General features: G+C 41.7%; 2 protein-coding genes and 1 long non-coding RNA gene across 7 annotated transcripts in view; 2 read left to right on the top strand and 1 right to left on the bottom strand.

Moving 5' to 3' along the window:
- Positions 1-373: 373 nt before the first annotated feature.
- tbcc (tubulin folding cofactor C) lies at positions 374-1,885 on the top strand. Its single transcript, XM_077550345.1, has 2 exons — positions 374-518; positions 656-1,885. Exon 2 carries the CDS (start codon positions 739-741, stop codon positions 1,756-1,758), a length of 1,020 nt encoding a protein of 339 aa, XP_077406471.1. The 5' UTR covers positions 374-518; positions 656-738; the 3' UTR covers positions 1,759-1,885.
- Positions 1,886-3,271: 1,386 nt separating this feature from the next.
- Positions 3,272-9,099, top strand: prph2a (peripherin 2a (retinal degeneration, slow)). Its single transcript, XM_077550344.1, has 3 exons — positions 3,272-4,105; positions 6,103-6,349; positions 8,276-9,099. The coding sequence occupies exons 1-3, from the start codon at positions 3,525-3,527 to the stop codon at positions 8,477-8,479; spliced, it is 1,032 nt and encodes a 343-aa protein (XP_077406470.1). The 5' UTR covers positions 3,272-3,524; the 3' UTR covers positions 8,480-9,099.
- Positions 9,100-10,190: 1,091 nt separating this feature from the next.
- Positions 10,191-13,521, bottom strand: part of LOC144038410 (uncharacterized) — a 37,194-nt gene continuing 33,863 nt past the window's right edge. For 4 of the 5 annotated variants that reach the window (XR_013289223.1, XR_013289221.1, XR_013289225.1 and 1 more), the window contains 2 exons: positions 11,980-12,117; positions 10,191-10,299 (listed from right to left, as the gene is read on the bottom strand). This is a non-coding gene — a long non-coding RNA (uncharacterized LOC144038410). Of the gene's footprint in view, positions 10,300-11,979; positions 12,118-13,344; positions 13,516-13,521 lie in introns of those variants that run through there. The other variant, XR_013289222.1, reaches the window with a different exon arrangement.

The raw sequence follows: 13,521 nt of genomic DNA, 5'->3' as shown, positions 1-13,521 counted from the left end.
ATATTTTAAAAGCTATGGGTAAGGCTTTGGGCAAAAGTGAGGGTTACCCTGGACTGGTTGCCAGACATTTGAAGGGAACACATAACAAACATTTACACTCACATTCATACATATTAACATTAAATTGACCTAGCATTCGAGGAAGCCCATGCATGCAATGACGGGGATAACATGGAAACGCCACACAGGGCAGAGATTTGAACCCCAAACCTCAGAAGAAGTTAATGTATTTTATTACACATTATTTTAATGTTGCGTCGAGTACCCACAGCAGTCTCGAATAGTGTAAGAATACACACAAAACACACAGTAAAAACTATGAAAGGGTCCTACAATTATATATATATATTAAATGTTTGGGTTTTCTATTTGTCAGGATCGTTGGACGCCTCAATGTTGTCCTGATCAAAGAGTATAATTATTCTACGTCATCATCAGACATTAAAGTCGTATAAAAACAGCAGCCCGTGGTTGTTTAGCTTGCCCCTGCTCCTCTACTGCACTTACGACGGGTTAAGGTATGTTTATTACCAACTATTTTGTACGCGTGGACAAAACAATAACATGTCCCCTGATTATTAGATCATATGAATGAAAAAAACGGAAACTTTTTAATGTAAAAAATAGCGGTCTATATTTACTATTTACGTTGTAGTGCCGCCATCTTGAGCAGGTGGCGCAGGACGCCATCAAAACAAAAGCGAAGAAGAATCACTGACGTCATCACAACGCGACAACATGGAAGCGGCAGATGAAGTGGTTCAGGATCCGGAGAGCCGTGACGACACGTTTAAAATGAAAGAACGGCTACAGAAGCGCCACAAAGCGAGGCTGGAGGACGCGGAGCGGCGGAAAGAAGCCAAAGAGAACCACTCGGTCGCCCAGGAGAACGTCGACTATTTCTTCAGCACTTTCAACGGCGAGCGGGCTGCCGTGGAGGAGCTGCTTTGCGGCTGCTTGGACGCGGACCAAAAGGCGGTGGCGGAGAGGCTGGAGGAAGCTACGAGCAAAACGGTGCAGTTGCAAAAGTTACTCAACGACAGCATGGTTTTTCTGACGACCTACGACCAGCGGAAAGCCCAGGTGGCCCTCCAGAAACTGCAGACGTGCCTCAACGAGACGAGGGAGCAGGCCATGCCCAAGAAGAAATTCGGCTTCCGGGGTCGCACCAAGGCGTCATCAGCCACGGCGGAGGACACTGTCGTCTCTCCACCTGCAGATTACAATGTTGTCCAAGTGGATGGCGATCCTGCTGGTGCGCAGTGCGGCTTCTCAAACAAGAGCGACATGGTCCTCGTGATGACGGCGGAGGAGATCCAGAAAGAGGATGTGCTCTTGTCCCACCTGTCAAACTGCAAGGTGCGTCTGTACGGCACGCCCAGCACGCTGCACCTGAAGCACATCGATCGCTGTGAGATCCTGTGTGGGCCCGTGTCCACTTCTGTGTTTGTGGCCCACTGTGAGAGCAGCACTCTGGCTCTGGCCTGCCAGCAGCTGCGCACCCACAACTCCAAAGATACCTACATCTACTTGCACGTTACCAGCCGCGCTATCGTGGAGGACTGTCATGGCGTAAGCTTTGCACCGTACTCCTGGTCCTATCCCAACCTGGATGAGGACTTCCACGTGGCCGGCTTGGACCCAAAGCAGAACAACTGGGAGCAAGTGGACGACTTTAACTGGCTCGCTGCAGGGACGCCATCACCTAACTGGACTGTAATTCCCAAAGCAGACCGAAAGGCCACGTGGGACCCCTAAGATTCCCTTAATGCCTTCAAATGACAACATTTTCCATTACACATTAAAAAAAATGTTGGAATGCATTGAAAAGAGTAAACTCCTAATAAAGCGTGTCTTGATTATTTAACAAATGTTACATACTGTACATGTTTAAAGAGTGTAACCTGAATTATTACTCTGGAGGCTTAACAGGAGTTTTAAATAAGTGATACTTCTTGGAAGTCCACATGTAAATCTGTAGGCACTTTTGTTATATATTTTTTTAAGGTAGTCTAATTTTTAACCTGAGCACATTTTGGGGGATTTATGGAACAAAAAATCAACTACAATAACTAGATTTTTCACACCCAAATTATAATATAATATTGGGCTTTTGGGTGAAATTAATGGATTAATTAAAATGCACTATAACCTTTACAGGTGAACTCAATGTGACCTGTTTGTCTACTTTTTGCACAACTTGGCTGATCCAGGAATCATCCAATACGTCTCCCAAGACGTCCACTTGACGCTATTGCTGCATTTGAGGAAGGTGGCAAGTTGAACTTTTCTGACCAGGAAGTGTGCACTAGAATGTCCCTTTTGAACCAGGAGATCCCGACATGACTCGACAATGGAGACACAGACCGTGAATGGAAAAACATAATTTACATGATGATAAACATACAGTATGTATCCCTTTATTTTTATTCATTAGTTACCCAAAATAAGTAATTTCAATGTACAACAACAATTGATCAGAATCAGCCATCTTTGTTGTTTACATTAGCCTCAAACGCTTTGAGGTTGGAACTGGGGCAATCCGAGTGGGATAAATCCCGACTTCCCACCTTCCTCGAATGCAGCATAAGATCATTGGCCACTCCCCTCTGACGGTTTGAAGCCTCACAATGGCAAGGTACTGTTGATCAATTTTAGGCGTAGTCTTGCTTACATAATGTCAAATGTGAACAGCAAGATGAAGATGACCATCTTCAAATTGAACCAGGAAATTCATTGGTCCAGCCATGGATCAAACTTGAGAATTTTGCTTTTGCTTCGTACAAAAAATAAAGTTTTGAGAAGGTCAAACGAAGATGATTCATATCTTTTACGCTCCATATGAAATTTGACTGCAAGCAGGAAGCTACTCTTTCAACCCTTTCATGTCTATCATCCATTTGAACCCAGAAAGATGTAAGCCCCCCTCCCTAGGTATATTGTTTGTGTGAGTGCTGATGATGTCTTAATGGCCTCCAGCAGTTAAGACATCCGCTTTGTCTTGAACCCGCAGACCTGCCACTGTGAACGACTCCCCGGAATAGCGGCGCTTCCATGCTGCTCGTCTCTGTAGGTCCCGTCGTGAAGGTAACCATGGCGACCGCGTGATCACTCAAACCAATTAAGGCCGGCCGGGGCTGTGGCTTCAAATTGGGCTCATCTTGTGCGGGGGGATTTTTTTTCCCTCGCAAATTGGATCAGGCCGCTTACAGGAGCTTAGCATGACGTAGTGCAACTTGGCCAGTTTAGTCATGAAGATCCTTGCAGAAATCCTCCAGGCGAAATCCAAGCAAAGTGAACGCATCAAAACGGGGAAGATTTGGGGCGCAATGGCGGTGGCTTTGAATGAATAACATACTTGGGCTCGACCAGGGCACGGCGGGAATGATCTCCGATGGATTACTGACGCACCAAAGGAGACTGTTCAAACCACGATTGGGTTATTAAAAGAAAACCTAGAAGATCTCCTAGGATCTAACTTTTTTTTTTTTTTTTTTAAAAGGACACATCTGCACATCTGAACAATGGCTTTGATGAAGGTCAAGTTTGATTTGAAAAAGCGAGTGAAGCTCGCCCAGAGCGTGTGGTTCCTCTTCTGGTTCGCCGTCATGGCCGGCGTGCTGGTCTTCAGCATGGGCCTCTTCTTCAAGATCGAGCTGCGGAAGCGCTCGGAGCTGATGGACAACAACGAGAGCCACTTCCTGCCCAACCTCCTCATCCTGATGGGCCTTGTGGCGTGCGGCGTCAACGCATTCGGCGGCAAGGTCTGCTACGACTCCTTGGATCCCACCAAGTTCGTGAAGTGGAAACCCATGCTCAAGACCTTTCTGATGGGCTGCGTGCTTTTCAACGCTTTACTGGTGGTCACGGCGTTGCTGTGCTTCGTCATGCGCATCCCGCTGCAGTTCACGCTGGCCGAGGGCCTACGCAATGGCATGCGCTACTACAAGGACACGGACACGCCGGGACGCTGCTACATGAAGCGGACGCTGGACCTGATGCAGATGGAGTTCCGCTGCTGTGGGAACGACAACTATCGGGACTGGTTCGAGATACAGTGGGTCAGCAACCGCTACCTGGACTTCAGCGCCAAGGAGGTCAAAGAGTAAGTGGAATATTCCTTTGAATTTGATGTGACATTTGCGGTGTATTTGGTACTTGGGCCTTCAGTGGGGACTTGCATCTTAATACCGCCGATATCACGTTACAATTATATTAAAAAATGAAAAACGCAGGAGCAGTTCAAAAACAATATCTAATAACATGACAAAACATTTTAAAAAAGCACTGTAAAATACATCATAATCGCCACAAATGCTAATTATTAAATGTATGCAGATTATCGAAAATCAAAATGGGCTTGCTGTGACCAGCCAATCAGAGGACGGAAAAATCCTGATGTCATCAGGGGGGGTCAGCTCACCGACCTTGGGAGGATGATTTAGAATTTGGCTGGTTAAAAAACAGTCCCATTGCTTATAGTTTAAGTTACATCACCCAGGACTACTGCTTCCCAAGGCCCTGGGCAGATTACATTGGCAAGGCAACATATAAAGGCTGTAATCTGATTGGACAAAAAAAAAAAAAAACTTTAACAGTGCAGCTCAGAAAAATGTTACGAAATGAAGAGATTAGACTGTTGGGAATAAGAAATTGATACAATTTCATGAGGAAAAAAATATTACAATTTAGATTGTAAATGTGGGTCAGTGCTTCTGATAGTGTTGCTTTCGAAATAACACTGGTCATGTGACCCGAGGGATATGGAGGTGTTGGTTCTCTGAAACTGAGTTCAGAATAAGTGGATTTGGGGTGAGGGAAGGTCAGGGCACAGGGCAGGTATGCTCTTCCCTCGCGCCCTTTTGAGGATTAGCGTGACAGAAATGGTGACAGCAAATGAGGAAACGGGTGGAGGTTACTAGGCAGTTTTGCCAGGATGATGTGTAAGAGGGTGGGCGGTGGGGCGGGGGGGTTGGATTAAGTGCAGAAATCAATAAGAGGGGTCAAACCAGCACGGTTTAATTTTTGTCCTTTTTTCTCAACAGGAATAATATATATTTTTATTATTTTTGACTTTAGAAATGACCCCTAGCCATAAGGAGGAAGGGCAAAATATTAAAACCGCCTGTCGCAGGTGTGTACCTAATGTTGTGCCAGTTCTTTTAAGTGTTCCCACCATGACTGGTAAATCGCCGGGATTAGCGCTTCAAGCATCAGTGTCCTGTCCAATCAGTCCCGCTGGGCTCTGGGAAAGCTAATTTGCGGAGGTTTTTTACGGCTTTGCGGTTACATCGAGAAGAAGGGAAAGTGATTTTGTTGACGTTTCTGACATGCAGTTGAGATGAAATGTTCATGAAGCATTTTAAGGTCTTGGTGGATTCTTTTTAGGCCCCCAAACGGTTGCTGTTCTGCGCACTGACCCATATGTCGCGTTCCCTGCGCAATCAAAGAGGTTTACTCGGTTTGATTCTGGATTAAGTGTTTCCGACTCTGACCCACAAATGTCAGTCAACTTTTGGCGGAACAATTCCTGCACTTTGCATTGCTTTGTTGACGCTTAATAGATCACATAGTATCTCACATGATGTTTTTATTTTTATTAAAATTGAGTCCGATTAAAAACAAATAATACAAACTCAGATTTTTAAAAATAATAAAATTAAATGTAACCTTTTATTTTATTTACATTTATTGTATTTTTTAAAATACAAAACACTCAACATTTCCCCCATTGTTTCAGTTGCTTTCTCAACTAGCTAGTTTGAAAACTATTTTTATGAAACTTGCCTTTATACCGAACTGTAGCATTTCAAACTACAACATTAGCAACGGCTACAATGTTAGCCTAGTAGCATAGCTGCCTATGTCACATTTGGATGTTTTTGGAGAATACCATAACCTAGATAAATGAGAATCTATACATGCATTAAAAACAAGAGAATAAATAAAGAAATAGCAAGCTTTTTTTTTGGGGGGGGGGGGTGATATTTTGACACTTAGGGTAAAAATGAATTTGGCAATAATGTTATTAGGCTAACAACATACTATATTATTCTGTACGGCACACTATACACTAATAAAAGTGTCATATTTGGTTCCTAGCCGCATTGGGAGCAACGTGGACGGCCAGTACCTGATGGATGGCGTGCCCTTCAGCTGTTGTAACCCAAGCTCGCCGCGGCCGTGCATCCAGCTGCAGATGACCAACAACTCGGCGCACTACAGCTACGACCACTACACCGAGGACCTCAACGTGTGGAAGAGCGGCTGCCGCGACGCTCTGCTCTCCTACTATGGTGGCATGATGGCCACCATCGGCGCCCTGGTGCTGCTGGTCACCATGCTAGAGGTCAGGGAACGTATAACGATGACACCGTCAGCATATCCTAAGTAAATAAATACAAGTGAAAATAAAAACAGATCTAAAAAAAATTATAATTAAAAAATTATGTATAAAAAAACATTATACAAAAAAATATATATATACATAAGTAACAGTAAAAAAAAGATTCAAAATATTAAAAAAAAATGTAGAAAAAAACAATATATAAATAGAATTAAATGTCAATTAATAAATTAAAACGCTCTGCTCTCATATTTATTTCATGCTGCAGACTGTTAGCATAAAATGCATCATAAAATGTTATTCAAATTACAGAGGGCGGTCCTAAGTTTGTCTTGGGTTGAACTAGTCACCTATTGGTTGATTGCATGTCAGTCTATGTTGGACTCTTTCCACAGCAAGGGAGAATATACACACGAAAGAAACACTGCACTTCATGCTGACAGCATATGCAGCATAAAATACATACATATGAGAGCAGGGTGTTTTTATTTATTGATTGACATTTAAATCAATTTCTATATATATTTTTTTGTATTTATTCCCACATCTTTTTTTTGAATCTCGTGTATATATATATATATATTATTTCCATGTTTGCATTTAATTATTGAATTACATTTTTACATCCGCTTTTATTTTTGTTTATTTATTTCTTATTTTGGCATTTTTGGTCCTCCTTAGGTATAAACATACAATTAATATCCATAAAATAGTGCACATTGTATGAAGTTCTTGAAGAATGTATGAAGGGATGACTTTATTGTCCTAATCGCACGGTGCCATGTGAGCAACATTTGACCGAGCTGGTGTTCCCGTCACCTACTTCCTTTTCCTCGTTTCCACTTGCTGCCCTCTTTCCCTAAACAATCTAAAAATAATTCCTCCTTCCCAATCACCAATCCCTCCTCGGACTCAACTTTCTGTGTGTTGTTGTGGTCGACGAAGCTTGTAAACAAGTTGACGTATTACTGGTGTTTCTTTTGTGGCTACTTTAAATCGGCCCCGACTTTTTCCTGTCTGGGCTGCAGACACTTTTAGGTAATGTCTTAAATCCAGCAGACAGCCGTTTGCTCTGGAAACCTGGATGGAGGGCGACTCCCTGGAAGCTGATCCACTTGGAGGATTGAAAATGGTTATGCAAGTTAACTATGCTGACACAGATAGTGGAGTGATATTATTGACTGTTTACTGGACAGATTATAAATAAATAAAAAGTTCAAACTACACTTCTACGCCACAACGAGCCTATTTTGATCAACACTTAATTGTAATCCTTCAGAAATACCAACTTCCATACCATCCAAGTTTAAATGTTGTCATTTGTCAACCAGATCCCCATGAAAATTTTACATCTAAATTGTTTTAGCCTTTTTTTTTTTTACTCATCCTGCTAGCTAGCTAACAAACAGCAAAGCTTACTTTTATTTGAGGATTTCAGAAAACTATTAATTTAGCGAAATGTCAACATTGAGGTTCCAAAAAGACATCTACAACCGCAATAATAAACATTATTGTTCAATGTGTGCATCTCTGACAGCGTCAATCAAAATTGAGCGTTGCTGCTCGTTAGCTAGCTAGCTAGCTAGCAAACATTTTCTACCAAAATGTAGTGTAGAAGTCGGATATGGGTTTAAGAAGCATCCATAAAGTTCCAATAGGTATCTGGTTGAAAATATCTGGTATTCTGAAGGTGTACAAAAAAATTGGTGTGTTTGTTCGGCTAGTTTAAACTTGAATGAAAGGTTGGAAGAGAAATGATATTTAAAAGCAATCAAACGTGAGCATTGATGCAGTGGAACTCGATTTATATTGGACTTAGTTAATCATTTTCAGGAAATATGGCATGAAATCCATTACTTTTCCTGAAAAAGTGACTGCATTCCGCATTATGGTTTACTGTAAACTATGTTTCCCGCCGCCCCGTCACAGATCGCCGTGACGGTGGGCCTGCAGTACGTCGACACCTCGCTGTCCACTCTGGCCAACCCCGAAGACCCGGAGAGCGAGAGCGAGGGCTGGCTCCTGGAGAAGACGGTCAAGGAGACGTTCACCGACATCATGGCCAAAATGAAAGCCATGGGCAAAGGCGGTAAAGTGGAGGAGGGCGGCGACGAGGGCGGCGTAGTGAGCTGAGCGACATATCGAGCCCCCTCACGCCCTGCCAAAACTGACACCGCCGCCACCACGCCCAAATGGAAATAAAAGGACTTGTGAGATGATTTTTTTTTTTTTATTGGCTCTTTGCGAAGAAATCTACTATACAATTGTAGTGAATACAGAGACATAGTTAACCAAGACGATGAGGAAATGTAAGACTCCACATTATGTAAATGAGATTATGTAAATGAAAGAAATTTGGATGGGGATGGTGGTTACTATGCAACCCCCCTATCGCAGCAACCCGAGACGTTCACAGGCCATCTGAAGAGAAATGCTATTTATTTTTGTTATAGGAATATTATGCCACAAATGAATTTGGCAGCTAAATATTTTTGCCCCTCTCCAAAAGCTCTTCATGTCCCCTGTCAGAAGTTCATTCAGTCTCTGTATATTTAACAAAGGGATGGCGGTCTTTGTACATAGTGTAGAAATGGTGATGAATGACTTAACCTTTTTTTTTTAAATAAATAAAAAAAATCTATCATGTAATCTGTCAATATATATATATAAATATCAAAATCCATGTAAATGTGTGTATATGGGCTGTATGTTTAGAAAAACTAATAAAATCACTTTGTGTTTGTGTGAGAAAATGTGTTAGTCTTGTCGTCTTTTGACTTTGCGTCAAGGAGGCCCAACACACAGCGAGGGCCGCAAGGCTCCCGATTAAGTCGGCAACCGGATCAAGGCAATTATGCTCTTTACTGCTTTCACATGCATGGACCGACATGGGATGACTCTTCACGTGCCCTGACCTAACAAGCATGTGTGTGTGTGTGTTATTGAGTGGTTCGTGTACTTGTGTGATAGTCTGAACCTTGTATTTGTTATTTCAATAGAAACTCACAAAATCTTAAGATTGTGTGCATGTTTTCAGACAATCGTATTGGGGATGAGATCCACCCACAAGTGAAGTTTGGAGTGTGTCTGTGTGGATTATTTATTATATTTCCAAATGTATCCAAGCACACCTTAATGGATCGTAAAAGTCATTGCCCAAGCATTTCCTGTTGAATTTGAAGCATAAACTCACCCAAACTGTCTTGATAAGAATCTGAATCCTCAAGATTCTTTAACCCTAGTTTAATAAGATCATCATTTAGAGCCACTTATTTGGATATTTATCACTTAGCGCTATTTAGTTGACATTCATTTCCGTTCTCTGATGCAGTGAGGCACAGTATTTCAGTTGCCTCCAAAGCACATAAAAGCAGGACTGAGTAGATAAGGAGCCTAATCGGATTTGAGATTAGCCTGAGTCCCCCTTAGCCAGGTGAGCGGCTGATGTCCTACCGCGAGCACTTATACGTCACGTACATGCAAAAGTCAGGGAGTGGAAGGCGCATAGGGAGGGGAAAAAACAAGAGTTGGGTTGAAATAATACCAACATCTATCTGTCTGTCTATTTATAAAACAAAAATCTCATTTACATAAATGACTGAATACATTATTTTGAAAATAAATGTAGTATATTTTTTAAGTTAAATCTGGAATAACCAAGTGTTTAACTGTTTAGAACATCTTTTATTGTCAATCAGAGAAAGCAACGGCCATCGCCTTGTTGCTCTGTCGCCCTCTGTAGGTGACTGTAGGTAATGCACGGAGACGTTTTTCCTCCCATTCGTTCGATTAAACTGATGTTGTTTTATTAATCATCTTCAACAATTTTCCATATACAGGTTTTGTAACACTCACCTTTTTGTGTTTTCCTCATCTTTGTGCCTTTTCCCACATCTTGACCAGCGACAGTTGCGCCCATTGTCCACAAGAAGGCGTCTTTTTACAAGCCTTCACTGATGAATACAAATGTGGAAAAGTAAGTAGACTCTGTCATAACTGTTACCTCATTTCATACACATAATGATGTTAGCATTCTTATGACATCAACATGAGACCGGAAATTAATATTTTGTTATTTATTTATTATTATTACGATTGCTGAACCCCCCCACACACACATATTTTTCTTAAAATATTTGTAAATTGGATATAAAACTCAGTTAGTCGAAACTGCTTTCCATAGAAACCATTTTGGACAAGAGTTTTATGATTCCACCCGCTTGAATTGTAAAATGACTGGGAAAACAATTATTTCCAATTTTATTTCCCCTTTTTATTCTAAATATTTGTTAGCCAGATATAAAACACGCACAATTTTTAGAGAAATATTTTTCATGAACACTAAAGTTGTGGGAGAAATTCCACGAGAGAAATTAAAAGTGAGGAAGCACAGTTAGTTGTATCTCCAACTCCAAGGTTGTTTTGGTCTTTTTTTATTACTATTTTTATTGTTATCAAGAATTTTGGGACAAACTCCACCAACAAAAGTTGAAAAGTGACGAACATATATATATTTTTTTACCCGTATTATCCCAATATTTATGTTATTCTGATTACACAACAACAAATGTTTAGGTACTGTACATGTTCAATATATGGGCACAAGTTTGGGACAAAGTTTGTTTTTGGCCATTTTTATCCGAAATATTTTGGTTATTCAGACACAAAAGTTGGAGATACATATTCAATATGGACACCATTTGGGTAGTGAATAGTGAATAATAAACACACGTTTTTTTGATGCCCCTTTCATCTAAAATATTTATGTTATTTGGATATAAACAAATATGTATGCTTTTCATTGCATTGTCATATGGACAAAAAAATTAGGACAAATTACTCCAACAGGAAGTAAAGTGAAAAGTGACAAAAAAACAGACACATTTCTAGACATTTGGAGTGTGTCTGTCAGGATTCGCTGGCTCTTTTATTTATGACATACTTAAACGTTGACATTCCAATGACTTAAACATTAGACGGACAATCAATCTTTTGGCACTTTATCATAAAATGTCATCAGTTATTTATACATATACACTACGGGAGCACATTATTTTTGAAAAGGCTTTTCAGAACTGATTAGGAGCTATAAATGATTCAGTGTGCGCATCATTAAATGACGTATGTATGGAGCTATGTATGTGTCTTTGGCAGCTCCAGCGTGAATGACATGTGCTTTGATTTGAAGTATGGCGAGTGGATGGGTGGGAGTGGGGGCGGCAGGGGGTCTCTAGCTGCTTGACCTTCGCCCAAATGGTCAGGGGCACCGTGGCTCTCACAACAACCATCGCGTCTCACTTTACGCCTCGCCCCGGCTGAATAAATATGGCCGATGGAAAGCAAAGCAGCGGAGAGAGAGGGTGAGCGAGAGGCCCGTGACTGGTAGATGTGTGGCGAGCTGCTCAGAGGGGCATTGTTGGGGAGCCATGAGAGGACAATGCACAGCCCCCGCCCTGAATACTCGCCATACCAGCTGACCAGCCATTACCATGCTGCCCCGTCACAATTCACACACACACACACACACACACAGACAAGGCCGTATCCCACCCTCCAACAAACACACACACACACATATTGTATCACCTACATGTGTGTGTGATTTAGAGCAGGTTATGTTTAGACTCTCGCACCTATCTGTTCCTTCAGCGCTGACATTTCAGGCAGCCACCCAGCGAGAACAAGCGCACACTTCGCGCCGCCTTGTTAGTTCAGCAAAGTATCCACCTGGTGGCACAGCCGCAGGATGCCGACCCACTAGCCTTACTTCACTGGAAGGAAAACAGAAGATAAAACACTTTATGGTCAGGTTTTGTCTTTCAAATTCACAAGAGTGACAAACTAACAGCCACGCAATTTCACAATAAACTCGTTAAAGTGGTGGATGTTCCGCTTCAGCGTTTTTTGTACAGAAATGGCATTTAGGGCATTATGGTCACATAGAGAAATTGAGAATTTGCAGTGTTTGTTTATTATATACAATAAATCCCAAATATATTACTAATTACTAATTATAATGTTAAATGTCGTGGAATATATGATGCATGGCTTCGGACATGTCTAATGGTTCTAAATGTAGCTTATTATGATATTATTTCTCAATATGGCAACAAGCTAAACTATACAATCCCAAGCAAAAATAAATAAAATTGATATAGCTATCGAGCTAAAGCATACCCATCTATGTATATCTAATAATGGTTAGCTAGTTACCGGCTATGATTTTTAAATATTGTTCAGTCATTTAGCTCGGTATACGGCTCCAACAATGTGATAAATATCACATAAATATCTAGCAAACTCTTGACCGTTTTTGTCCTCGGGCCATCTTGAGGCATCTTGGAGTCAAGGAACTATGTTGAGGTGATCTTTCGACAAAAGCAGTCGGCCAAAGCTAGTTAGTTAGCTTGCTAATTTAACAATGAATTGAGATGTTGCATTATGAACACATTTGTAGACCCCTCCCCCCAAAAAAAAAACACAGTTTACGAGCACCTCCACTTTATGAGTTTTTCGGGTTATGAGACGTAGCCTGTCGCTTGGTTGAGTTTTTGCTGCGTTGCGAGACGAAATTTCACATTTCAAGTGAGCTTCAGCTTCAGATATTTCGCCCACCGATTCAAGTAAAAAAAATAAAATAAAAAAATAAAACAAGATCTACAGTCATTGAATGGGGCTAACAGTCAAACACACAAAATGAAAATACTCACAACTGCGTAAACGCTTACCTCACACTGATAAACTTGCTATCTATCTATCCATCTATCTATCGATAGAAACAAATCTAATTCGTGTGAATTATTGGATACATTGTGTTTAATTATATGTTAAAAATAAAGATAAATTTATGTCAAATACAGGAAAACAAACAGGTGTTCGAGTTGTATGCTAATCGATGTGGCAAACTAGCTAGCCTTCGAGTCAAACTAGCCGGCAACACGCGCGCGCGCGCCCCAGGTCGAACGGAACCGTTGAGGTGAAGCAACAGATGCGCATACCTTCACGTCGCCTTGTACGCATTGTTGTGCGTGCGCGTGCGCGACGCCACACGGGAGGAGGCGTTTGTAGTACGCGCTGCTCAATGGGGACGAGCACGAGCCTCCACCCCTCAGGCGTTGGCGGTGACGCGCGGCGCGCTCCCCAGAGCCCCACTCGTGCTCACCCGCACTACTGTA

The sequence above is a fragment of the Vanacampus margaritifer genome, chromosome 18, assembly GCF_051991255.1.
Source record: "Vanacampus margaritifer isolate UIUO_Vmar chromosome 18, RoL_Vmar_1.0, whole genome shotgun sequence".
Taxonomy (NCBI): domain Eukaryota; kingdom Metazoa; phylum Chordata; class Actinopteri; order Syngnathiformes; family Syngnathidae; genus Vanacampus; species Vanacampus margaritifer.
The sequence above is the reverse complement of the archived record's forward strand: the minus strand, read 5'-3'. Positions and strand labels throughout refer to the sequence as shown.

Coding starts and splice junctions, on each gene's coding strand:
- tbcc (XM_077550345.1), top strand. CDS start 739: ATGGAAGCGGCAGATGAAGTGGTTCAGGATCCGGAGAGCCGTGACGAC.
- prph2a (XM_077550344.1), top strand. CDS start 3,525: ATGGCTTTGATGAAGGTCAAGTTTGATTTGAAAAAGCGAGTGAAGCTC. Junction 4,106..6,102: donor AGCGCCAAGGAGGTCAAAGA/GTAAGTGGAATA, acceptor TTTGGTTCCTAG/CCGCATTGGGAGCAACGTGG. Junction 6,350..8,275: donor TGCTGGTCACCATGCTAGAG/GTCAGGGAACGT, acceptor GCCCCGTCACAG/ATCGCCGTGACGGTGGGCCT.